The 26558-nt window shown below is 44.1% G+C and overlaps 1 protein-coding gene across 2 annotated transcripts in view; it reads right to left on the reverse strand.

Annotated features, from left to right (window-relative positions):
* Positions 1–25344, reverse strand: part of igsf3 (immunoglobulin superfamily, member 3) — a 101861-nt gene extending 76517 nt beyond the window's left edge. The window contains exons 1-2 of one of the 2 annotated variants that reach the window (XM_024389432.1): positions 24214–25344; positions 7498–7875 (exon numbers count right to left, since the gene is read on the reverse strand). In XM_024389432.1, coding sequence (XP_024245200.1) covers positions 7498–7875; positions 24214–24253 — 418 coding nt within the window. In that variant the 5' untranslated portion in view covers positions 24254–25344. Of the gene's footprint in view, positions 1–7497; positions 7879–24213 lie in introns of both variants that reach the window. The other variant, XM_024389431.1, reaches the window with a different exon arrangement.
* Between the last annotated feature and the right edge of the window lie 1214 nt (positions 25345–26558).

A 26558-nucleotide genomic window follows, 5' to 3' on the forward strand; every position in this document is an offset into this window, starting at 1 on the left:
ACACAGAGAGAGGGAGAGAGAGAGCTGATACACAGAGAGAGAGAGAGAGCTGATACACAGAGAGAGAGCTGATACACAGAGAGAGAGAGCTGATACACAGAGAGAGAGATACAGAGAGAGAGAGAGAGCTGATACACAGAGAGAGAGAGCTGATACACAGAGAGAGAGAGAGAGAGAGAGAGAGAGAGAGAGCTGATACACAGAGAGAGAGAGCTGATACAGAGAGAGAGAGAGAGAGAGAGAGAGAGAGAGAGAGAGAGAGAGAGAGCTGATACACAGAGAGAGAGAGAGCTGATACAGAGAGAGAGAGAGAGAGAGAGAGAGAGAGAGCTGATACACAGAGAGAGAGAGAGCTGACACACAGAGAGAGAGAGAGCTGATACACACACAGAGAGAGAGAGAGCTGATACACACAGAGAGAGAGGGAGAGCTGATACACACACAGAGAGAGAGAGAGAGCTGATACACACACAGAGAGAGAGAGAGAGGATACACAGAGAGAGAGAGAGAGAGAGAGGATACAGAGAGAGAGAGAGCTGACAGAGAGAGAGCTGATACACACACAGAGAGAGAGAGCTGATACACAGAGAGAGAGAGAGAGCTGACACACACACAGAGAGAGAGCTGACACACAGAGAGAGAGAGAGAGAGAGAGAGCTGACACACAGAGAGAGAGAGAGCTGATACACACACAGAGAGAGAGAAGGCTGATACACACAGAGAGAGAGAGAGCTGATACACACAGAGAGAGAGAGAGCTGATACAGAGAGAGAGAGAGAGAGAGCTGATACACAGAGAGAGGGAGAGAGAGAGCTGATACACAGAGAGAGAGAGAGAGAGCTGATACACAGAGAGAGAGCTGATACACAGAGAGAGAGAGAGAGAGCTGATACAGAGAGAGAGAGAGCTGATACACAGAGAGAGAGAGCTGATACACAGAGAGAGAGAGAGCTGATACACAGAGAGAGAGAGAGCTGATACACAGAGAGAGAGAGCTGATACACAGAGAGAGAGAGAGAGCTGATACACACAGAGAGAGAGAGCTGATACACAGAGAGAGAGAGAGAGAGAGAGAGAGAGAGAGAGAGAGAGAGAGAGAGCTGATACACACACACACAGAGAGAGAGAGAGCTGATATACACACACACACACACACACAGAGAGAGAGAGCTGATACACACACACACACACAGAGAGAGAGAGAGAGAGAGCTGATACACACACACACAGAGAGAGAGAGCTGATACACAGAGAGAGAGCTGATACACACACAGAGGGAGAGAGAGCTGATACACACAGAGAGAGAGCTGATACACACAGAGAGAGAGAGAGAGAGCTGATACACACACAGAGAGAGAGAGCTGATACACAGAGAGAGAGAGAGAGAGAGAGAGAGAGAGAGCTGATACACAGAGAGAGAGAGAGCTGATACACACACAGAGAGAGAGAGAGCTGATACACACACAGAGAGAGAGAGAGAGCTGATACACACACAGAGAGAGAGAGAGCTGATACACACACAGAGAGAGAGAGAGCTGATACACACAGAGAGAGAGAGAGAGAGAGAGCTGATACACAGAGAGAGAGAGCTGATACACATACACACACAGCGAGAGAGAGAGCTGATACACACACACACACAGAGAGAGAGAGAGCTGATACACACTCACACAGAGAGAGAGAGAGCTGATACACACACACAGAGAGAGAGAGAGCTGATACACACACACACAGAGAGAGAGAGCTGATACACACACACACAGAGAGAGAGAGAGCTGATACACACACAGAGAGAGAGAGCTGATACACAGAGAGAGAGAGAGAGAGAGAGAGAGAGAGCTGATACACACACACACAGAGAGAGAGAGCTGATACACAGAGAGAGAGAGAGAGCTGATACACACACACAGAGAGAGAGAGCTGATACACACAGAGAGAGAGAGAGAGCTGATACACAGAGAGAGAGAGAGCTGATACACAGAGAGAGAGAGAGCTGATACACAGAGAGAGAGAGAGAGAGCTGATACACACAGAGAGAGAGAGAGAGAGAGCTGATACACACAGAGAGAGAGAGAGAGAGCTGATACACAGAGAGAGAGAGAGAGAGAGAGAGAGAGAGAGCTGATACACACAGAGAGAGAGAGAGAGCTGATACACACAGAGAGAGAGAGAGAGAGAGAGAGAGAGAGAGAGCTGATACACAGAGAGAGAGAGAGAGCTGATACACACACAGAGAGAGAGAGCTGATACACACACAGAGAGAGAGCTGATACACAGAGAGAGAGCTGATACACACACACACACACACAGAGAGCTGATACACACAGAGAGAGAGAGAGAGCTGATACACACACAGAGAGAGAGCTGATACACACACACAGGGAGAGAGAGAGCTGATACACAGAGAGAGAGCTGATACACACAGAGCGAGAGAGCGAGAGAGAGAGAGAGAATCCATAGACTAACCACTTCTGGGAAAATTGGAAAACACTAAACAAACACAAAGATTTATCTACCCAAAATGGAGATGCATGGGTAAACCACTTCTTTAATCTTTTTGGCTCTATAACAAAGAATAAAGAGCAAAAACATATACATGATCAAATACAAATCTTAGAATCAACTATTAATTCTTGGGGCTAGGGGGCAGAATTTTCACTTTTGGATAAATAGCGTGCCCAATTTCAACTTCCTGCTACTCATGCCAAGAATATAAGATATGCATATTATTCATAGATTTTGATAGAAAACACTCTAAAGTTTCTAAAACTGTTTGAATCATGTCTGAGTATAACAGAACATATGTAGCAGGCAAAACCCAGAGGACTAACTGTTCAGATTTGTTTTTTAATTTTTTGCCTCTCTCTGTTCCCTGACTTGTTATTGCCAAGGGATATTTTTTATGGACCTGTTTTCAGTTCCTACCGCTTCCACTGGATGTCACCGGTCTTTGTTGATGGTATCCTTAATTAAATGATCGAATATACAGACAACAAATTCCAATTGGTTATACTAAAACTCTTTAACATCATCCTTAGCTCTGGCATCTTCCCCAATATTTGGAACCAAGGACTGATCACCCCAATCCACAAAAGTGGAGACAAATTTGACCCCAATAACTACCGTGGAATATGAGTCAACAGTAACCTTGGGAAAATCCTCTGCATTATCATTAACAGCAGACTCGTACATTTCCTCAATCAAACCAAAACAAAGACAAAGTCTTCTCATGCTTTGTTGATTTCAAAAAAGCCTTAGACTCAATTTGGCATGAGGGTCTGCTATACAAATTGATGTAAAGTGGTGTTGAGGGTAAAACATACGACATTATAAAATCCATGTACACAAACAACAAGCGTGCAGAATTGGCAAAAAAACATTTCTTCACACAGGGTCGTAGGGTGAGACAGGGATGCAGCTTAAGCCCCACCCTCTTCAACATATATATCAACGAATTGGCGCGGGCACTAGAAAAGTCCGCAGCACCCGGCCTCACCCTACTACAATCCAAAGTCAAATTTCTACTGTTTGTTGATGATCTGGTGTTTCTGTCACCAACCAAGGAAGGCCTACAGCAGCATCTAGATCTTCTGCACAGATTCTGTCGGACCTGGGCCCTGACAGTAAATCTCAGTAAGAACAAAATAATGGTGTTCCAAAAAAGGTCCAGTCGCCAGGACCACTAATACAAATTCCATCTAGACACTGTTGCTCTAGAGCACACAAAAAACTATACATACCTTGGCCTTAACATCAGCGCCACAGGTAACTTCCACAAAGCTGTGAACGATCTGAGAGACAAGGCAAGAAGGGCATTCTATGCCATCAAAAGGAACATAAATTTCAACATACCAATTAGGATCTGGCTAAAAATACTTGAATCAGTCATAGAGCCCATTACCCTTTATGGTTGAGGTCTGGGGTCCGCTCACCAACCAAGACTTCACAAAATGGGACAAACACCAAAATGAGACTCTGCATGCAGAATTCTGCAAAAATATCCTCCGTGTACAACGTAGAACACCAAATAATGCATGCAGAGCAGAATTATGCCGATACCCAAAAATTATCAAAATTCAGAAAAGAGACGTTAAATTCTACAACCACTAAAGAAAGCGATTCCCAAACCTTCCATAACAAAGCCATCACCTACAGAGAGATGAACCTCGAGAAGAGTCCCCTAAGCAAGCTGGTCCTGGGGCTCTGTTCACAAAACACACCCCACAGAGCCCCAGGACAGCAGCACAATTAGACCCAACCAAATCATGAGAAAACAAAAAGATAATTACTTGACACATTGGAAAGAATTAACAAAACAACAGAGCAAACTAGAATGCTATTTGGCCCTAAACAGAGAGTACACCGTGGCAGAATACCGGACCACTGTGACTGACCCAAACTTAAGGAAAGCTTTGACTATGTACGGACTCAGTGAGCATAGCCTTGCTATTGAAAAAGGCTGCCGTAGGCAGACATGGCTCTCAAGAGAAGACAGGCTATGTGCTCACTGTCCACAAAATGAGGTGGAAACCGAGCTGTACTTCCTAACCAATGTATGACCATATTAGAGAGACATATTTCCCTCAGATTACACAGATCCACAAAGAATTCGAAAACAAATCCAATTTTGATAAACTTTCATATCTACTGGGTGAAATTCCACAGTGTGCCATCACAGCAGCAAGATTTGTGACCTGTTGCCACAAGAAAAGGGCAACCAGTGAAGAACAAACACCATTGTAAATACAGCCCATATTTATGCTTATTTATTTTCCCTTGTGTACTTTAACCATTTGTACATTGTTACAACACTGTATATGCACTGCTCCAAAAAATAAGGGAACACTTAAACAACACAATGTAACTCCAAGTCAATCACACTTCTGTAAAATCAAACTGTCCACTTAGGAAGCAACACTGATTGACAATAAATTTCACATGCTGTTGTGCAAATGGAATAGACAACAGGTGGAAATTATAGGCAATTAGCAAGACACCCCCAATAAAGGAGTGGTTCTGCAGGTGGGGACCACAGACCACTTCTCAGTTCCTATGCTTCCTGGCTGATGTTTTAGTCACTTTTGAATGCTGGCGGTGCTTTCACTCTAGTGGTAGCATGAGACGGAGTCTACAACCCACACAAGTGGCTCAGGTAGTGCAGCTCATCCAGGATGGCACATCAATGCGAGCTGTGGCAAGAAGGTTTGCTGTGTCTGTCAGCGTAGTGTCCAGAGCATGGAGGCGCGACCAGGAGACAGGCAAGACAGTCAGGATGTTAAAGCTTGGTCGCAAATGGGTCTTCCGAAAGAACAATGACTCCAAGCAAACTTCCAAAGTTGTGGCAAAATGGCTTAAGGACAACAAAGTCAAGGTATTGGAGTGGCCATCACAAAGCTCTGATCTCAATCCTTTAGAAAAGTTGTGGGCAGAACTGAAAAAGCATGTGCGAGCAAGGAGGCCTACAAACCTGACTCAGTTACACCTGCTCTGTCAGAAGGAATGGGCCAAAATTCACCCAACTTATTGTGGGAAGCTTGTGGAAGGCTACCCGAAACGTTTGACCCAAGTTAAACAATGTCAAGGCAATGCTACAAAATACTAATTGAGTGTATGTAAACTTCTGACCCACTGGGAATGTGGTGAAAGAAAGAAAAGCTGAAATAAATTCTCTCTACTATTATTCTGACATTTCACATTATTCAAATAAGGTGGCGATCCTAACTGACCTAAGGGGAATTTTTACTAGGATTAAATGTCAGGAATTGTGAAAACTGAGTTTTTAAATGTATTTGGCTAAGGTGTATGTAAACTTCCAACTTCAACACACACACATATATAACTGTAGCTGTGTTCCATGTTGTGTTCTACGCTTAAAAGGGTCCATGCGGAAACACGTGGCTTAAAAAAAGTGTATGCCGATAAACGTCGCCCTGCTAAACTCAGCAAAAAAAGAAAGGTCCCGTTTCAGGACCCTGTCTTTCAAAGATAATTTGTAAAAATCAAAATAATGTCACAGATATTCATTGTAAATGGTTTAATGGTTTCCTGTTCAATGAAACATAAACAATTAATGAACATGCACCTGTGGAACGGTTGTTCTGAAAACTTCGGACACTAAAGAGGCCTTTCTACTGACTCTGAAAAACACCAAAAGAAAGATGCCCAGGGTCCCTGCCCATCTGCGTGAAAGTGCCTTAGGCAAGCTGCAAGGAGGCATGTGGACTGCAGATGTGGCCAGGGCAATAAATTGCAATGTCCGTACTGTGAGACGCCAAAGACAGCGATACAGGGAGACAGGACGGACAGCTGAACGTCCTCGCAGTGGCAGACCACCTGTAACAACACCTGCACAGGATCGGTACATCTGAACATCACACCTGAGGGACAGGTACAGGATGGCAACAACAACTGCCAGAGTTACACCAGGAACGTACAATCCCTCCATCAGTGCTCAGACTGTCCTCAATAGGCTGGACTGAGGGCTTGTAGGCCTGTTGTAAGGCAGGTCCTCGCCAGACATAACCGGCAATGTCTCCTATGGGCACAAACCCACCATCGCTGGACCAGACAGGACTGGCAAAAAGTGATCTTCACTGACGAGTCGTGGTTTTGTCTCACCAGGGGTGATGGTCGGATTCGCGTTTATCGTTGAAGGAATGAGTATTACACAGAGGCCTGTAATCTGGAGTGGGATCGATTTGAAGGTGGAGGGTCCGTCATGGTCTGGGGTGGTGTGACACAGCATCATTGGACTGAGCTTGTTGTCATTGCAGGCAGTCTCTCTACCGTCATCTGCTCTGTATGCACGCATATCTACCCTCTATGCACGCATATCTACCCTCATCTACCCGGTATGTATGCATCTACCCTCTATGCATGTATATCTACCCTTGAGGTACGCATATCTACCCTCATCTACCCGGTATGTATGCATCTACCCTCTATGCATGTATATCTACCCTTGAGGTAAGCATATCTGCCCTCATCTACCCGGTATGTATGCATCTACCCTCTATGCATGTATATCTACCCTTGAGGTACGCATATCTACACTCATCTACCCGGTATGTACGCATCTACCCTCAAATATACGCATCTACCCTCATCCACCGTCTATGCATGCATATCTACCCTCATCTACCCTCTATGTATGCATATCTACCCTCATCTACCCTGTATGTATGCATCTACCCTGTATGTACGCATCTACCCTCATCTACCCTGGTCCTGGGAGGGCCACAGGGTGCGCAGGCTTCTATTCAACAATACAGTATTCTAATCAAGACATTGATTAGTTGAATAAGATGTGTTGGTGCTTAGAACAAAAACATCCACACCGTGTAGCTTTCAAACACCAGGGTTGGAGACCACTGTATCATATGTAGACATCCTAACAGCTAGTGATTATGCCCCATGTAGGCCCAGTTTAAAAGTGGTACACTATACAGAGAAAAGGGTGCCACAGCCTTGGTGTATTGTGTTGTAACATGGACTTACCGGTGAGGTTGGTGCGGGCGCTGTAGGAGCCGAGGTACTGTCCGTCTGTGTTGGGGGTGTAACACTCAAACAGCCCCTGGTCTCTGGCCTGGACCTTGGTGATGTGGAGCAGGGCTGAGTCCCTGGTCAGCCTCTCTACCCAGATCTCCTTACTGTTGACCCTCTGGGAGTACACCGCGTACGCATAGTTGGACTGGGCCGTGCTCACGATGCGGATCTCACGGTCGGGCACCGAGGTCAGGTACATGGACCACTCAAAGTCCTGCTCCACGCCCTCCTTGTAGCCGGTCACGTTGCACCAGATGGTCACGTGACTGCCTTCCGTCCGTACCAGCGGTCCGCTCTGAACGGTCACTACCCTCTGTGCCACGCTCACACCTGCTGGGCGAGAGAGGTAGGGAGGAGGAGGGGGGAGAGAGAGAGAAAAGGGGAAAGAGGGAGAGACACAAAGAACATTGGTTACAAAACTGCTGTTAAAACATTTAGCATCCTGGGAGCTTTAGCTCCAGCACTCTCCCAAGAGGAACCGAGTCAACATGACATGTCCACTCAGTGTCCTGAAGAAACAGCCCGTAGTGTCACACACACACACACTACAGAAAGAGAGACCGTGGGGAATTATGAAATATGAGGTCAGTGTCAGGCTGTTAAAATACTGTGATCAGGAGCCATGAAACAGAGGTCATGCGCATCACACACACACACACACACACACACGGGACAGGGGTCATGCAAGGTTGTTATTTTAGTTCTTGGTGGAGGATATTCATGTCAATTGAAACACCTGTGGTCAGTTTCAGCTGAAGGAGATCACAGTACACACAGACTCCGTTAAAAACACTGACATTTGAAAGAAGAGCAGACAACACACAGCATGCAGGCACACACCAACCCCAAACAGAAGGAGACACTGCTTCCGGTCTACATGACCAACTGCAGAACACAGCTGTGTGTGTCTTTCACAGAGACCTCACAGAGAGCCTGTGTCTGTAGGCACAACAAAGTACGTTAATATTTCAACAGATTTAAACTTCCAACATCCTCTCTTCCTCGTTGATCACTCTCTCCCATTCCCCATTTTTCATTCACTGTTGACTGTGTGTGACAAAATCAAATCAAATGTTATTTGTACCCCTGTATATAGCCTCGTTATTGTTATTTTATTGTGTTCCGTTTTATTATTTGTCACATGCGCCGAATACAACAGGTGTAGGTAGACCTTACAGCGAAATGCTGAATACAACAGGTGTAGGTAGACCTTACAGCGAAATGCTGAATACAACAGGTGTAGGTAGACCTTACAGCGAAATGCTGAATACAACAGGTGTAGGTAGACCTTACAGCGAAATGCTGAATACAACAGGTGTAGGTAGACCTTACAGCGAAATGCTGAATACAACAGGTGTAGGTAGACCTTACAGTGAAATGCTGAATACAACAGGTGTAGGTAGACCTTACAGCGAAATGCTGAATACAACAGGTGTAGGTAGACCTTACAGCGAAATGCTGAATACAACAGGTGTAGGTAGACCTTACAGCGAAATGCTGAATACAACAGGTTAGGTAGACCTTACAGCGAAATGCTGAATACAACAGGTGTAGGTAGACCTTACAGCGAAATGCTGACTTACAAGCCATGAACCAACAATGCAGTTGAAGAAATAGTTAAAGAAAATCTTTATTAAATAAAACACAATAAAATAACAATTACGAGGCTATATACAGGGGTACCGGTACTGAGTCAATGTGCAGGAGGTACAGGTTAGTCGAGGTAATTTGGACATGTAGGTAGGGGTAAAGTGACTATGTATAGATAATAAACAGCGAGAAGCAGCAGTGTAAAAACAAAGGGTGGGGGGTCAATGTAAATAGTCAGGGTGGCCATTTGATTAATTGTTCAGCAGTCTTATGGCTTGGGTGTAGAAGCTGTTAAGGAGTCTTTTGGTGCTCTGGTATTGCTTGCCACGTGGTAGCAGAGAGAACAGTCTATGACTTGGGTGACTGGACTCTTTAACCATTTTTTAGGCCTTCCTCTGACACTGCCTAGTATATAGGTCCTGGATGACAGGAAGCTTGGCCCCAGTGATGTACTGGGCCGTACGCACTACCCTCTGTAGTACCTTACGGTCGGATGGCGAGCAGTTGCCATACCAGGCTGTGATGCTCTCGATGGTGCAGCTGTAGAACTTTGAGGATCTGGGGACCCATGCCAAATCTTTTCAGTCTCCTGAGGGACAAAAGGTGTTGTCGTGCCCCCGTCAGGACTTTATTGGCATGTTTGGACCATGATAGTTTGTTGGTGATGTGGACACGAAGGAACTTGAAACTCTCAACCCACTTCACTTACAGCCCTGTCAATGTTAATGGGGGCCTGTTCGGCCCACCTTGTCCTGTAGTCCACGATCAGCTCCTTTTGTCTTGCTCACATTGAGGGAGAGGTTGTTGCCCTGCCACACACTGCCAGGTCTCTGACCTCCTCCCTATAAGCTGTCTCATAGCTGTCAGTGATCAGGTGTGTGTGTGTGTGTGTGTCTGCGCATGCGTGCAGAAAATAATAAAAGAATATCTAGTTGTATATCTAGTTGAAAAATTAACAAATGCATCCAGACTGTGCTCAGCGAGTCTACAAAACGAGAGAAAACGCTGTGTGTGCGCGTGCTATAGTGTGAGAGTAAGATTGTGTTTTTCCTCATATTTCGATCCTTCTTGGTTTTGTTTTGTGGTCCTTTGTCTTTTTTTCCATTTTGAGGCACATTTTGCTCATGAGCTCATAAAAGCGTTACAAATCTCTGATTTGTTTTTGGCTGCCTCAGTTGAAAGGGATTTCAATTCAATAAGAACAGCGTTTGAGAACAAAAAAATTATAAAAATGAATCACTCCAAGGCTTCACTTCTCCAATGGACCACAATAAGATAGAACTGGCCATGAACTCACAGGCAGGACAGTTAAACACACTAAAACGTCTCAGGGGGATAAAGAGAAGAGAGAGGCCTCCAGGAAAATAGCAATCTTGCCAAAATACTGATGTTTTTATCTGCACTAAATGTGTGATATTTAATGTGTGGAATACCTCACTGGTTTGATATTGGGAGGTTGTTCTTGTCATCATCCTACATTTATCAGTTCCCTTCCTCACTCTTTCTGTGCTCTCTCGTCCACTCTCTTTCTGTGCTCTCTCGTCCACTCTCTTTCTGTGCTCTCTCGTCCACTCTTTCTGTGCTCTCTCGTCCACTCTCTTTCTGTCCTCTCTCGTCCACTCTCTTTCTGTCCTCTCTCGTCCACTCTCTTTCTGTGCTCTCTCGTCCACTCTCTTTCTGTGCTCTCTCGTCCACTCTCTTTCTGTGCTCTCTCGTCCACTCTCTTTCTGTGCTCTCTCGTCCACTCTCTTTCTGTGCTCTCTCGTCCACTCTCTTTCTGTGCTCTCTCGTCCACTCTCTTTCTGTGCTCTCTCGTCCACTCTCTTTCTGTGCTCTCTCGTCCACTCTCTTTCTGTGCTCTCTCGTCCACTCTCTTTCTGTGCTCTCTCGTCCACTCTCTTTCTGTGCTCTCTCGTCCACTCTCTTTCTGTGCTCTCTCGTCCACTCTCTTTCTGTCCTCTCTCGTCCACTCTCTTTCTGTCCTCTCTCGTCCACTCTCTTTCTGTCCTCTTTCTGTCCTCTCTCATCCACTCTCTTTCTGTCCTCTCTTTCTGTCCTCTCTCGTCCACTCTCTTTCTGTCCTCTCTCGTCCACTCTCTTTCTGTCCTCTCTCGTCCACTCTCTTTCTGTCCTCTCTCGTCCACTCTCTTTCTGTCCTCTCTCGTCCACTCTCTTTCTGTCCTCTCTCGTCCACTCTCTTTCTGTCCTCTCTCGTCCACTCTCTTTCTGTCCTCTCTCGTCCACTCTCTTTCTGTCCTCTCTCGTCCACTCTCTTTCTGTCCTCTCTCGTCCACTCTCTGTGGTTCTGTTGTCTTGTCAGTAAGAGAAGATATTAACATAATACCAGACCATTAGTAACCAGGGCGCCATTCAGTCTGACCACATAGAGCTCAGAGTCATGGTGCTGTATTCCCTGATGCTCATGTTACTGCTGCCCTGGTCCAGTATTACTGCCAACAATACATTACTCACCACATGATTAGGCTGCTACTGCTCATATTGTATGAGCACTGAAACCATTATTCACCTCCCCCACCTCACTCTCAGTTTCTTTCTGTCAGGCTCTCTCTCCTCCCCTCTCTCTCTCTCTCTCTCTCACACTCTCCCTCTCCTCATACACCCAGCCTCTCCCCCTCTACGCTTTCTCGCTCCCTCCAGTCTCTCTCCTGCTTCCCTTCCTCTCTCTGAGTAAATTCCTGTCTCTCCTCTGTGCCTCGCGGTTCTCTGCATCTTTTCAGGCAGGATTTAAGAGGCTCTGTGAGACTTCAAAGCAACACAGCACTCTGCAGGCTGTTTTGAGAGGCTGACAACTACATACCAACCCCTCCAGACCTCTAACTGATCACTCTATCCCTACAAACTAATCCCTCTGTACCCTCCATCTGGCTGCCCCTTCACCTCTGTACCCTCCATCTGGCTGCCCCTTCACCTCTGTACCCTCCATCTGGCTGCCCCTTCACCTCTGTACCCTCCATCTGGCTGCCCCTTCACCTCTGTACCCTCCATCTGGCTGCCCCTTCACCTCTGTACCCTCCATCTGGCTGCCTCTTCACCTCTGTACCCTCCATCTGGCTGCCTCTTCACCTCTGTACCCTCCATCTGGCTGCCCCTTCACCTCTGTACCCTCCATCTGGCTGCCTCTTCACCTCTGTACCCTCCATCTGGCTGCCCCTTCACCTCTGTACCCTCCATCTGGCTGCCCCTTCACCTCTGTACCCTCCATCTGGCTGCCCCTTCACCTCTGTACCCTCCATCTGGCTGCCTCTTCACCTCTGTACCCTCCATCTGGCTGCCTCTTCACCTCTGTACCCTCCATCTGGCTGCCTCGTCTTTATCACTCGCTGCCCCTGGTACTGGTAGCGTTCATTTACAAGCCCTTTATAGCCCGTTCTCTACCACCAACAGCCCACTGTCAGTCTCTCACTGGAACACCGTCCCCACCAGTCAATGTCACGCGGGTCATAGAGGAATGGACTTGGAAGCTTTTGGCATAAACAACAACTTATGCACACACATATACACACACACACACACACACAAAAGAGGAAGCTGTAAAGAGGATTATGCTAAGTGGGGGGTAAACACTAATCCAATCATTTGTGGCTGGAAAACAGCATCATCTCACAGCACTGTACTGTTAGCACTCACACCGCCAGCTTACTCCAACCCTCACAGGATAATTACACACACCTGCTAAGGTGGGAGTTACACACAAACACACGGTACAGCTTATCATATTTGAAGCCATCCATCTTTTGTCATCCTGCTGGCATCAGTGGAGACATAAGACAGTCCTGTTACCTCTCCCTCCCTCCCCCCTTCATTCCTCATTATACCCAGGATGCTAAGGGCTGAGCGCTGCACATGCCAACGCTGCCTGGCTGGTCCAATGCCCAGGTGGATCTATTTACACACACAGCTGGCTCCTCCATATGGGCCATACTACAGAGTAGAGGAGAGGACAATCCCAGTCCTGTCTCAACTCCTCCACCAAACACACTACTTTGAAGGGTAAGAAGTGTGGAGGTAAGGCAACTAAAGGCACTGAAAAGGGGATAGATTATGAATATAGCTTAAATAATTAAATAAATGGACTCAGCCTTACGGATGGGAATATAATATCTTTATTAGTATTCGATTACTTGAGTGAGTGTTCATTTTTTTGAGAAAGACAATTGCAGACGTACACCAAACATTTGGAACAGCCTGAATTCGTCTTGGTATGGACTCTACAAGGTGTCGATAGCATGTTGATTCCAACACATCCCACAGTTGTGACAAGTTGGCTGGATGTCCTTTGGGTGGTGGAACATTCTTGATACACATAGGAAACTGTTGAGTGCGGAAAAACCCAGCAACGTTGCAGTTCTTGACGCAAACCGGTGCTACATGACGGAGGCACACTGAAACACATTGAGTATACTTCACTGTGTGTGTTTTCCCGTTCTAGACTCGGGTTAAATCTCTCCCTAAGGAATCCATTAACATCATGCCCCTTTATTATCACCCATTTCGACAGACAGACAGACAGACAATTCACATTTTCATTTGAAAGAAATGGACCCTGTTAGCCATCAATTCTTCAGAGGACTGCAGATGTAAGGCCTATTTCTCTACATATTACATTAATATGGGCCTGGATTCATATTAATGCTGCTCTTACATTACATCTATTTCATTATAGATTGGATGGGATCCTTTCACCAGTGTTATTCTGTGAGAAGCTGTAATGTAGTAGAGGTCAAACCGATTATGATTTTTCAATGCCAATACCGATTATTGGAGGACCAAAAAAAGCAGATACCGATTAAAACCGGCCGATTTTTAAAATGTATTTGTAATAATGACAATTACAACAATACTGAATGAACACTTATTTTAACTTAATATAATACATCAATAAAATCAATTTAGCCTCAAATAAATAATGAAACATGTTAAATTTGGTTTAAATAATGCAAAAACCAGGTGTTTGAGAAGAAAGTAAAAGTGCAATATGTGCCATGTAAAAAAGCTCATGTTTAAGTTCCTTGCTCAGAACATGAGAACTGGTGGTTCCTTTTAACACGAGTCTTCAATATTCCCAGGTAAGAAGTTTTAGGTTGTAGTTATTATAGGAATTATAGGACTATTTCTCTCTATATGATTTGTACTTCATATAGCTTTGACTATTTGGATGTTCTTATAGGCACTTCAGTATTGCCAGTGTAACAGTATAGCTTCCGTCCCTCTCCTCGCTCCTACCTGGGCTCGAACCAGGAACACAGCGACAACAGCCACCCTCGAAGCAGCGTTACCCATTGCTCCACAAAAGCCGCGGTCCTTGCAGAGCAAGGGGAACAACTACTCCAAGTCTCAGAGCGAGTGACGTCACCGATTGAAACGCTATTAGCGCGCACCCCGCTAACCATTTCAAATCGGTTACACCAGCCTAATCTCGGGAGTTGATAGGCTTGAAGTCATAAACAGCTCAATGCTTGAAGCATTGCGAAGAGCTGCTGTCAAAGGCACAAAATTGCTGTTTGAATGAATGCTTACGAGCCTGCTGGTGCCTACCATCGCTCAGTCAGACTGCTCTATCATAGACTTAAATATAACATAATAACACACAGAAATACGAGCCTCAGGTCATTAGTATGGTAGAATCCGGAAACTATCATCTCGAAAACAAAACGTTTATTCTTTCAGTGAAATACGGAACTGTTCCGTATTTTATCTAAAAGGTGGCATCCATAAGTCTAAATATTCCTGTTACATTGCACAACCTTCAATGTTATGTCATAATTACGTAAAATTCTGACAAATTAGTTCACAACGAGCCAGGCGGCCCAAACTGTTGCATATACCCTGACTCTGCGTGCAGTGAAATGCAAGAGAAGTGACACAATTTCACCTGGTTGATATTGCCTGCTAACCTGAATTTCTTTTAGCTAAATATGCAGGTTTAAAAATATATACTTCTATGTATTGATTTTAAGAAAGGCATTGATGTTTATGGTTAGGTATATTCGTGCAACGATTGTGCTTTTTTCGTAAATTGTTCTCTTTTGTTAAATCATCTCCCGTTTGGCGAAGTTGGCTGTCTTTGTTAGGGAGAAATAGTCTTCACACAGATCGCAACGAGCCAGGCGGCCCAAACTGCTGCCTATACCCCGACTCTGTTGCAAGAGAAGTAACACTATTTCCCTAGTTAAAAGAAATTCATGTTAGCAGGCAATATTAACTCATACGCAGGTTTAAAAATATATACTTGTGTATTGATTTTAAGAAAGGCATTGATCTTTATGGTTAGGTACATTGGAGCAACGACAGTCCTTTTTCGCGAATGTGCACCGCATCGATTATATGCAACGCGGGACACACTAGATAAACTAGTAATATCATCAACCATTAACTAGTGATTATGATTGATTGATTGTTTTTTATAAGATAAGTTTAATGCTAGCTAGCAACTTACCTTAGCTTCTTACTGCATTCGCGTAACAGGCAGGCTCCTCGTGGAGTGCAATGTAAAGCAGGTAGTTAGAGCGTTGGACCAGTTAACCGTAAGGTTGCAAGATTGAATGGCCGAGCTGACAAGGTAAAAATCTGTCGTTCTGCCCCTGAACAAGGCAGTTAACCCACTGTTCCTAGGCAGTCATTGAAAATAAGAATGTGTTCTTAACTGACTTGCCTGGTTAAATAAAGGTAAAATAATAATAATAATTCAAAATCGTCCAAATCGGTGTCCAAAAATACCGATTTGCAATTGTTATGAAAACCTGAAATCTAATTAAATCGGCCATTCCGATTAATCGGTCGACCTCTATAATGTAGACAGACCTCTCTCTCAGAACCAATATAACAGACAGCCAAACCTCTCTCTCAGAACCAGTATAACAGACAGCCAGACCTCTCTCTCAGAACCAGTATAACAGACAGCCAGACCTCTCTCTCAAAACCAGTATAACAGACAGCCAGACCTCTCTCTCAGAACCAGTATAACAGACAGCCAGACCTCTCTCTCAGAACCAGTATAACAGACAGCCAGACCTCTCTCTCAGAACAAGTATAACAGACAGCCAGACCTCTCTCTCAGAACAAGTATAACAGACAGCCAGACCTCTCTCTCAGAGCTACTATAACAGACAGACACACACTACATACAGTATGAGTCAGAGTAAGGGAGAGATCTCATCTTTAGCCTTTATAGGACTCCGAATTGAACTGGTCCTGTGTGGCTCAGTTGGCAGAGCATGGCGCTTGCTATGCCAGGGCTGTGGGTTGGATTCCCACAGGGGACCAATATGAAACTGTATGCGCTCACTGCTCTAAGTCACTCTAGACGCTACCGTCCCACCTGCCCATAAGAAGTTAAATGCATCCACGCATACTTTTTTTTCCATACCACTTTAACCCTCTCAAAATCCTATCCTAATTGACATCTCTTTTCAAAGATTTGGAAGAGGGACAGGCTTTAGTTATGGCAACACTGTACATGGGCATTCTGTGGGTTTATGAGGTCAAACAATCACAATGCAACAGACTCCATCTCTGCCCTCAGCCTTCCTCGGCCCAGTCAGTAGACAGTCAGTCAGTAGACAGTAATTCAGTCAGTAGACAGTAATTCAGTCAGTAGACAGTAATTCAGTCAGTAGACAGTAATTCAGTCAGTAGACAGTAATTCAGTCAGTAGACAGTAATTCAGTCAGTAGACAGACAGACAGTCAGTAGACAGACAGACAGTCAGTAGACAGACAGACAGTCAGTAGACAGACAGACAGTCAGTAGACAGACAGACAGTAGACAGACAGTAGACAGACAGTCAGTAGACAGACAGTCAGTAGACAGTGGGGCTGAGTGTTTTTACAGGCAGCTTCAAAGCACACAGCAGAGTAGTCCAGCAGCACAGCCTGTGTAATTTACCCACCATCACACACCAGTTAAAAGACTGGCCGGCAGAGCATTGTGATGACTGACCACCAGCCCTTACCACTGACTAATAGAGAGGGAGGAGGGGAAAGAGGGAATAGACAGGAGATGGAGCGAGAGGAGGAGAGAGAGGGAAAATGAGAAAGAAAGAGCGAAAGGAGAAAAAATATAAAGGCAGAAAGAGAAATGGCTGGAAAGAGACTGAGGGGAAAAAGGCATGTGTGTTTCAACTCAGTAATTTCTGTCCCTTAAGCAATCCTCAGTCCTTCCCTCCCCCTGCTTCTCTCAGGTCAAAATTAGCCCTGCAGCCACCAACAAGACCAGGCTGAGAGAGAGATAGACCAGACCATCATGTCTGCTATTACCTCATCTCAACATGGGGAGCAGAGAGGGAAAGGGGGGCAGACGGGTATAGAGAGAGGGGGAGAAAGGCTCAGAAGGTGAGTTTTGTTAAGCAGTAGTGGAGTGGCTAAGGTCCAACCTCTGAGCAAGAACAGAGACCGCAGCCTGAGTGTACAAAGAACATCAAGCACTGCTCAGTCAGTCAGTCATACACTTGCAGAGGCAGAGCTGGCTCATTCTTACACTTTGGGGAGTCTCCTCTCATGTTAGTGCAGTGTCATGTAAGGTCCTGGTCTCTTCATGTCAACTAGCTCTAATTCATGGCCCTCCTGGGCCACCATACACATGACCCCATCTGTGTGCCGCCCATCACAGCTGCTCAGACCAGGCCGAGAACACCAGGGGGAACCTTTCTGAGTGTGTCTCTACCCATCCCAACCCATAATTCATTCATGAGGTTGATGGTGGGGAAGGCTAAAGTCACCCAGCTCCTCTCTCGCCTCTGTCCATAATGGACATGATTAAACATTTAGTGTTTGTGACCAACTCACTCATCCATATAATAAACCTACTGTAGCACACAGACAGTGTCTCACACACAGAGACCGTACTCTGCCCCCTGTCCTGTCCCATCTGAAGTGTCCCCCTCTGCCCCCCTTCCCACAGTCCATTAACTCCATATAGCCACCTGCTTCCCTGTGCAAAAGCCCTCTCTCCCCCCCTCTCTGCTCCCCAGGGCCCTAAACCCTATCAGACCAGCCAACAACATGACAAAGAGATGGACATAGAACTACCCCCATACATTCACAAACACAGAACATCAACAACAAAAACAGTTGAAGGTTTTACAAACACCTTTCCTGTAAACGAGACACACACATCTGCAATCCAGGAGCGCACACACTCATCACACGTGTACGTACAAACTCCAGACAGCTGCTGAAGTTAATGTAGCACTATAAATCCAACTTTCAGTCTTCTATAATTATCCAAACCCACACATTAATAGCTCTGTATGACAGCTTGCTCTCCATCGCTACCTTTTTGTGTATTAAGCCCCAGATTGGAAAGGAAACTAATTAACTAATAATTAGACTCTTCAAACAGACTTCTCTACCATTGTCAGTCAGTTTGGCATTCAGGGTGCGAGTGAAGCAAAGCCACACACACGTACAAGCTCGTACACAAAGACAGTCTCTCACACACAGTTTCTCTCAGTCTCTCTCACCAACACACACACAGTGTTTCCCTCTTGAGTTACAGGGATTTGATTTGAGAATCAGATCAGATGCCTCCAACATCCCTGTGGGTTATCTTAGCTCAGACCCATGCGGACTGTATCCTATTCACCTTTTGTTTTCAATCTAAAAAAACAGCCGTGGGGGTGTGCATTGTTGTTGTGTGTGTGTGTGTGTGTGTGTGTGTGTGTGTGTGTGTGTGTGTGTCACAGTCTGTGGATGTGCTGTGCAGCAGAGGAGCTGTCTCCATAGTAACCCTGTGTGTCATGCGCATCCCACTGAGGCTGTGTTTAGGTAGAGAATCCAGCGAGGATTCTGGGTATGTAAACCCAAGTATTGTGGGTGGATCTGGAGGAGTGGAATCTGGGCTACCCTATTATCTAACAGAGCTCTGAGTAGAAGTTGCACCTAGGCACATATCTAATATCAGCTTACCCCCTATAAATCCTAACCATTAGGCAGAACTGATTTTGGACCAGTGTCTAGGGGACAACCTCATCCTACTCACCCTTTAAACCAGGGAGAGGAGAAGGGGCGGCAGGTAGCCTAGTGGTTAGAGCGTTCGACTTGTAACCGAAAGGTTGCAAGATTGAATCCCTGCTCTGACAAGGTAAAAAGTCTGTCGTTCTGCCCCTGAACAAGGCAGTTAACCCACCTAGGCTGTCATTGTAAATAATAATTTGTTCTTAAGTGACTTGCCTAGTTAAATAAAAGGTAAAGATAAATAAATAAATAAAAATGTAAAAGGGAGGTATTCAAAGTGGATGGTAGTTTATGGTGGTATTTAAAGTGAAGAGGGGTTGGGATGTCAAGGAATGAACCCCCCAAACCCAACAGACCAGTTAAACTGCCTTTTATCTTATCTGAGAGAAGGTTCCTCAGACATAAAGACACAAAAACACGCACAAAAAAATGTGCCCTAAATGATTTAGGCCTGCAATCACAACTGTAAAATCATCAACAGCTGTCGGAACTCTGGTGATCAGCTCTGAGGTCAAAGAGATCATGACCTCCAACAGGATGTGCTGCTATACAGAGTTCACCACGACAGAAAGAAACAATGCAGACACTACAGAGTTACTCCATCCAGACACAAACCAGATGCTGCAGACAGGCACCGGATTCATTTAAGCAGGAAGGAGATTAAAATTAAGCAGGCCATTTTCCCATTTATCTTTAATGTCCAGAGAATGTATCCTAAATGTCCAGAGAATGTATCCTAAACTATGTTGAGAGAGCAGCACCAAGTTTTTACTGAGTGTAACAGTAGGTCGCTGTGCTTTAGTAAAATTGACTTAAAACCCTTCAGTGTGAGAGGAGTGTGTGTTGAGGCAGTAGTTAGCAGCAGTGACAGTTAGGTGGGAATGTCCCCACCTTTGTGTTAACTCAGCATTACAGGGTCCACTCTAGCCCCGAGGGCAACTGTAAACCTGACTCCTTCTCTGGCTGCGTGCGCACACACTGTTCTCAAAAGACTTACCATCAAAGGAAACAAACTACCCAAGTACTTACGGAGGCAGGACTGGGTGTGATGTCCAGACTCATTTTATCTTTCTGGTCTACTGATCCTTCACTAATCAAAAAGTTGTGCTCTCTCTCAGCCCGAAGCAGACAACAACCTATCTATGACTTGTATCTCTGAATATTCTTGAGGAGTTGAAAGAGAAGCAGGTGGGGTACAGTAAGTGAATGAAGTTTGTAGTGGTCTTGCTGTTGTCAGGTAAACAAGCCAGATAGAGGGAAACAATGTGATGAAGTATCATGATGTTATGGGTACACTACACACACACTTTCAGAACACACAAACAAACACACACACAGAAAAGCCTCCAGATTTACATTGGATAAAAGTAGAGAATACAAAATGGTACGTGATACAATGCAGTTGAGGAACAATGGGAAAGTAATTCTGCTTTGAAAGTTGATAAACTTGTAACCTCACTTTTGAAAAAAATGGCCCTTGAATGTTTTGGTACACCTACTGGAGAGCTCTTCTTATCTACACCTATTCAGCATAGTTAACACTCTCATAAGCCTTAGCCCCACCCACACATTAAGGATTCACATGTGAGGCCATGTGCTAAACAGAGTTAGTAAGTTAGTGTAGTAAACAACCTAAGATGTCTAAACTAAAAGTGGTTTAAGTAGTAGCCTTCAATAAGGAAAAACTCCAGATTTTTTTTAATCGACACCTATATCCTAATCAAAGTTTGTCACATGCACAGGATACATAAGATGTAAATGCTACAGTGAAATGGTTACTTGCATTTTTGCACAGTAGCAATATCAAAAATAGAATGTTTCCAGATTAATATTTATAATTATTAGATGATTCTTACCCACACCTGGTTAACTTGATGGGTCATGTAATCATCTGGTGAAGTGGAGTCATTTGTTTAGACATGTAGCTAACAAGCTAAACAATTAACCTAATGGTGCTTTCAAAACAACTGGGAACTTGGAATAATACAAGGTCAAATCATGATATCGGTGATCTTCAGGTCATAAAGTTGGGGCTCTAGAAAGAGGCCCGCGTTCCCGAGTTGGAATTCCGAGTTGGATGACCGTTCGAAACGAGTTCCCAGTTGTCGTGTTTGCACTGAAGTCTGCGATTTCCCAGTTGTTTAGAACACAGCAATAATCCCAACCCATACTACTATCAATACAAACTGATTGTCATAGCTAGCCACCATGCATGAATCTGCAGGTAGCTAATGATAGCGAACTAACATTGAACCTAGTTGGTTAACTAACATTAGGCTGTAACTAGCAATGCAAATGGATTTCTGAGATATGAATAATATTACCACACAGATCATACACATAACATTAGCTAGCAAGCCAGCCAACTAACATTAGTTAGTTAACAGTACACTTTAACTGACAATGAAAATGACTTTGACAAAATTACAAATATATAATATCTGAAAATGCTAGCTAGACTATCTTACATTTCCCTCTCTGTCACGGTTGCCCTCTCCTTAGCTATCATCCACCGGCATTCAACTGATTTCTAAACTCGGTCCACTTCTTCTGTGACAACAACACTGTTGGCTTCCCCGTCACTGTCATCAGAAGACTCTACAATGTCTGGTTCAATTAAAATGTTTTTACCTAAAATCAGGGATTTCCTCATTGTCCGATTCATTTTCAGAGTCAGAGAGAGTCAGCATGGCAGGACTGTCTTCCAGAAAGTAGAGAGGAGGAGCAACACTTGTGCAGTTCTTCATTATACATTTTTTTAAGCCTACATACTAAGCAGCTCATGTTATAGACAGAAGCATGCTACATGGCAGACCAATCCGAACTCATGTCTCGGCATGTCCAGCCCATCCATTATGTCAGCCAATCCTGACATAGTGGGAAGGTTCCTGCCTTTTTCCGTTGCTAAACCAACTATGTTTGTAATTTAACGATTTTACTCATATTTACAGATGGCATACACGTTTGTTAATAAGGCACATGAAAGTTCACTTGTTCCAGATGGCATTTCTGCCAAAAAAAAGCATTTGGATTTTTTTTTAAGAATCATGTCTACATTTAAATTCCTCTCCTGTGAAATAGAGACGTGTGACATACGTCTAGTTTCCTGAAATGAGCCAAATATTAGCAAAATAACATAAAAGCAAAGTCAAAGACCATTACAAAACGGGAATATTCTAAAAACATGCACACACACAGGAGAAACACGCTTCCCAGCCAAGCCTCTGTAGAATGCACACAGATGTACAGCCAGGGACAGGGTGAGTGATTGCATTATGAGCACTGTCTAGACATGCTTGCTCTGTATGTATACATAGGCACTCGCACATAGATACAAAAAACCCAGGTCATCTGCTGGCCAAACAGCTGGAAGATATGTTAGAAGCCTAAAGCGTGTCATATACCACCAATAATTTAGTTTTAGCGTCAGAGTAACATCCACAAAGACACGACAGATCCACTCAAACTCACATCAATGTTTAAACAATGCTGACTCTTCCTTGACCAAGAAGTGAAATTCCTCTCATTCTAAAAGTGTGTGTGGGTGTGTGTTTGTGACACACAGCTGTCATTCTGTGGGGAGCATTGGATAGTCAGAAGGAAACACCATTTAGACTGGCCTTCCATTAACAATATTGACAAAGTTGAGTGAATTCAATGCCAGTAAAATTAATAACTGACAGCAATTAGGATACTGCACTAGCAGGGACGAGTCAGCTTGACTTACATTTGTTAGACTGCCTCATAACTATTGGTTTCCATGAGACTCAACTGGTGTATTTAAACTACACAGAGAAACTGGCCTGAGATCAGTGCATACAGAGGCTTTGGCAGCAAACAGGCATAGAGAGCCTATACTAACTATTCTGCAGTCAGTTGAGCCAATATAGACAACTGAAGCATCTCTCCATTACTGTTTAACCAGCCAGCCTCCTGCTGAACAACCCATTACACTTTCTATTAGTTATATAAACCAGAACGGTTCAGGGATTCAGAGCTCTCTCTCTCTCTCTGCCACAACTACAGGGTAATACGCGCAACATATATACATTACCACCATGTGTAAGAGCTTTCTGTAAAGTTTAAAATTAGACAGTCAACATATTGTACTCTGTTTTTCTGCTATCCATCTCTATAGGAAAACCAAAGCATTTCTATGATGTATTGTATTTCATTCTACACCTTCATTTCACCTTGGGAAATGTAAAATGATTCAAATTGATCAATCAATCAATAACTCCTACATGAAGTTGACCAGCTGAAAGGTTAAGTGAACTAACAAGAAGACTGTTAATCTAACCCAATGGCAGGGATCCATCCCTCCACAGCAATAACATGCCTCCCATCCAGGAACAGAGCAGCCATCTGGTGTGTGTACTGTGTAGTCTATGCTATATGTGTCAGTGAAAGTGTGTGTAATGTGCATGACGGAGAGAGAATAGCTGAGTGTCCCAGGGTGCTATGTAAAGTGAAAAATGTAAGGTGTCTGTCTGTGTGTATTGACTACAGGCACTAATACAGGGATGTGGTCACTGTTATCCAACTCATCCAGGGAAAGAGGAGCTTGAGTCTGAGGGGGTTAATCTGAGATGTACATCCAAATATCACATGAACCTAGTTCTCCCCCCTCCACACACACTATGATAGAAAAACAAGAACTTGTTCACAGCTATAATAGAGCTGTGAAACACAAACAGATAAACGCGCAGACACAGCTGTCCAAAGGTAAGTGAGTAGTGAGCAATGGATTTATATACATCATTGGTAGTGACTAAGACAATGCCCCCTCCCTAGACCAGTGACTCCTACTGAGGTGGCATTGGCAAACACACACTCCCACACCTACATACACTCAGAGTTTGGATTTGTCATCCAGGTGTGTCGTCATGCAGATGTCTTGGCATGCAGGTGTGCTATGACTCAGGTGTCGAACTGTTCTTCTGAATTAAATAGACAAACTCGCACATTGATTTTTTTTGAAAGTGCATGGTAACACTTGAATAACATTCGGGGTTCTTATTTGTTCTCTCATGTAATTAAAGAGAGAAAAAATAGAAAGATGTCTATGTGTCCAATCTAAGTAATAGGTACAGGCGTGACTTACCAAGCAGCGCACACGCAGTAAGGAGCGTGCGGATGTCCATTGTCTTCCGTCTTTCTCTCCCCTCAGACACCGTTCCTATAATCCGTTTGGCGAGGCAAAACTTGGGTCTGTTTTGAGGCAGAAATTTTGGGATCTATGGCAGACCACCTGTGCGGGCGACGGACGGGTAGGTCTGGTGCCCACCGGGATCGAACCTGATGGGTTGACTTGAGACTGAGATCCGTAATAGCGAAGTCGCCTACTGCCTGTGGGATACCCTCACCTATCTCCCGTATCCTGCTCTGAAACGCGGGGCTTGGTAGACTCGGCTGTCGTTTCTCTGTATCACCTTCGTCAATGACGATATGCACCCATAAAAGACGCGTACCCTGACCCCTCTTCCTTTCCTACGCATCCGACAGAGAGACTGCGGCGGCCCTTCGCTGTAGAATTACAAACCACCTCAGCGGGGAAAGTCCAGCGTGTGTGGAAGTCTTGCTTTGTTAGTGCGCTATTTAGAATTTTGCCAACATCAAGATTTTTTCGGATCAATATGTAAAATAAATACGTGAAGTCCTTCTGCTGAGAATGTACATACAATACTTAATTTCAGTGGGCGTCCTCTTCCTCCGGGGAGATAGCGCTATCCAAACGCACGCGTTCAGTAAAATCAATCTCCTTTCACTGCTTCGCTACAACAACAAAAAAACAACCGGAGTCGATGGGCGGGCGCTCTAGCGGCAGAACATAATATAATATTAACGTGCCATAGGATGGACTTCCGAGCGTATTCGTCAATGGACCGAACCCACCGCAAATGAACCACAGTAGCCTATTTTTTTATTTGAATTGTTTATAAAAGTATCCGAAACGTCTTTTATCGTTGATCAGATAATTGAGTGTTGTTCATAGCCTACACAAAGCGTTGTTCGGGCACAAATATATTGATAAACCCACACCGCGAGAATAACCTCACGTTTCTGATCAATAACTTAGTCAAAAGGTTCAGTTGCTGTTCTTCAACGGCTTCGAGTCAAGTCCTTCTTCTGCAAATTCAGTTTAAAATCAATATTTTTTTACTATTCCCTAGGTGTATTCCTTGTATGTCATTTCCTGGTTGGAAGAAATTCCCTTTGAGCGCTGTAATCTCGTATTCCCTGTCATTTGAAAGACTAACTAGCATGCCACACAATCCCTCCCCCAAGCAGAAACCACGCCCCATGGGCTACTTTCTACAATTCACCCAGTAAGGACTGACATCGACGCACTCCAATTGGCCAAAAGGCGTGACTAAACGATTATTTTTACCATTTCCAAATGTATTCACATGCAGTAAATCGGATAGCGCATACACTTGGTATGGGCATGGGATATTACATGCCCCTTTTTATTGAATGAAATGTTAGGTCTTGAATTTTATGATACCAATAATAATAGTCTTGAGATTTATTTAACAGCATGTGTTATTGCTTTTCAATTTCTCTCTCCAAAATATACAGGGCCATATATTAATCCTATGAGCTGAGAATAAACACAAAGCCTTATGATTCCTATAAGAAGTTTACAACATATATGGGATTCAGCACTTCAGCTAGAGCTAACTTGAAATCAAGAGGGCTGCCCAAATATTTTGGTTTGGCATGGTATACCTGAGCACTGTTTGGCAGTGTTTACACTATAAATAAACCATGATGAAAATACATCTGAATATCCCTATTGAAAACACTCCAATATATCAGCCTAACCCTAGGACTTGTCTTAAAAATAAGTTGTGTTGTAGATGTAAACGATAGACAGCTTTGAGTAGTAATCTCTGTGTTTTTAAAGGAGAAAAACAAAGGATTTAGTGGATGGCTGTCAACCCATAACAATTCAGTCACAGATTAGATAGTGATGTGATGGAATGTAGGCTACTCCTGCGATAGGGCCAAGTCCTTATAATGTCTACCCAATATATCCAAAACTCTACAGTGGAGCGAAATATAATGAAATGCTGTGTGGTGGAAACCTAATTGCAATATTTCCTGGGGTGTCTTTTCTTTTTGAGTGAATTGTAGTTACCACCCATGAGAGTATTTGTTAGTGACACAGACATGGTTGTTGAATTATTCCCTTTAAAAAAGGCTGTGGCGTTCAACAATTGAGTTGCTAGGCAAATGTTATCAAACTATGAAAATATACAACATACATTGTGATGCCTTCAGAAAGTATTCACACCCCTTGACATTTTCCACATTTTGTTGTGTTACAGCCTGAATTTAAAATGGATTAAATTGACATTTTTGGATGCTAGCATACACACGATACTCCATAACGTCAAAGTTGAATTATGTTTTTAGAAAGTTTTACAAATGAAATACAAATGA

The sequence above is a fragment of the Oncorhynchus tshawytscha genome, linkage group LG26 (genome assembly GCF_018296145.1).
Source record: "Oncorhynchus tshawytscha isolate Ot180627B linkage group LG26, Otsh_v2.0, whole genome shotgun sequence".
In the NCBI taxonomy this organism is placed as follows: Eukaryota; Metazoa; Chordata; class Actinopteri; order Salmoniformes; family Salmonidae; genus Oncorhynchus; species Oncorhynchus tshawytscha.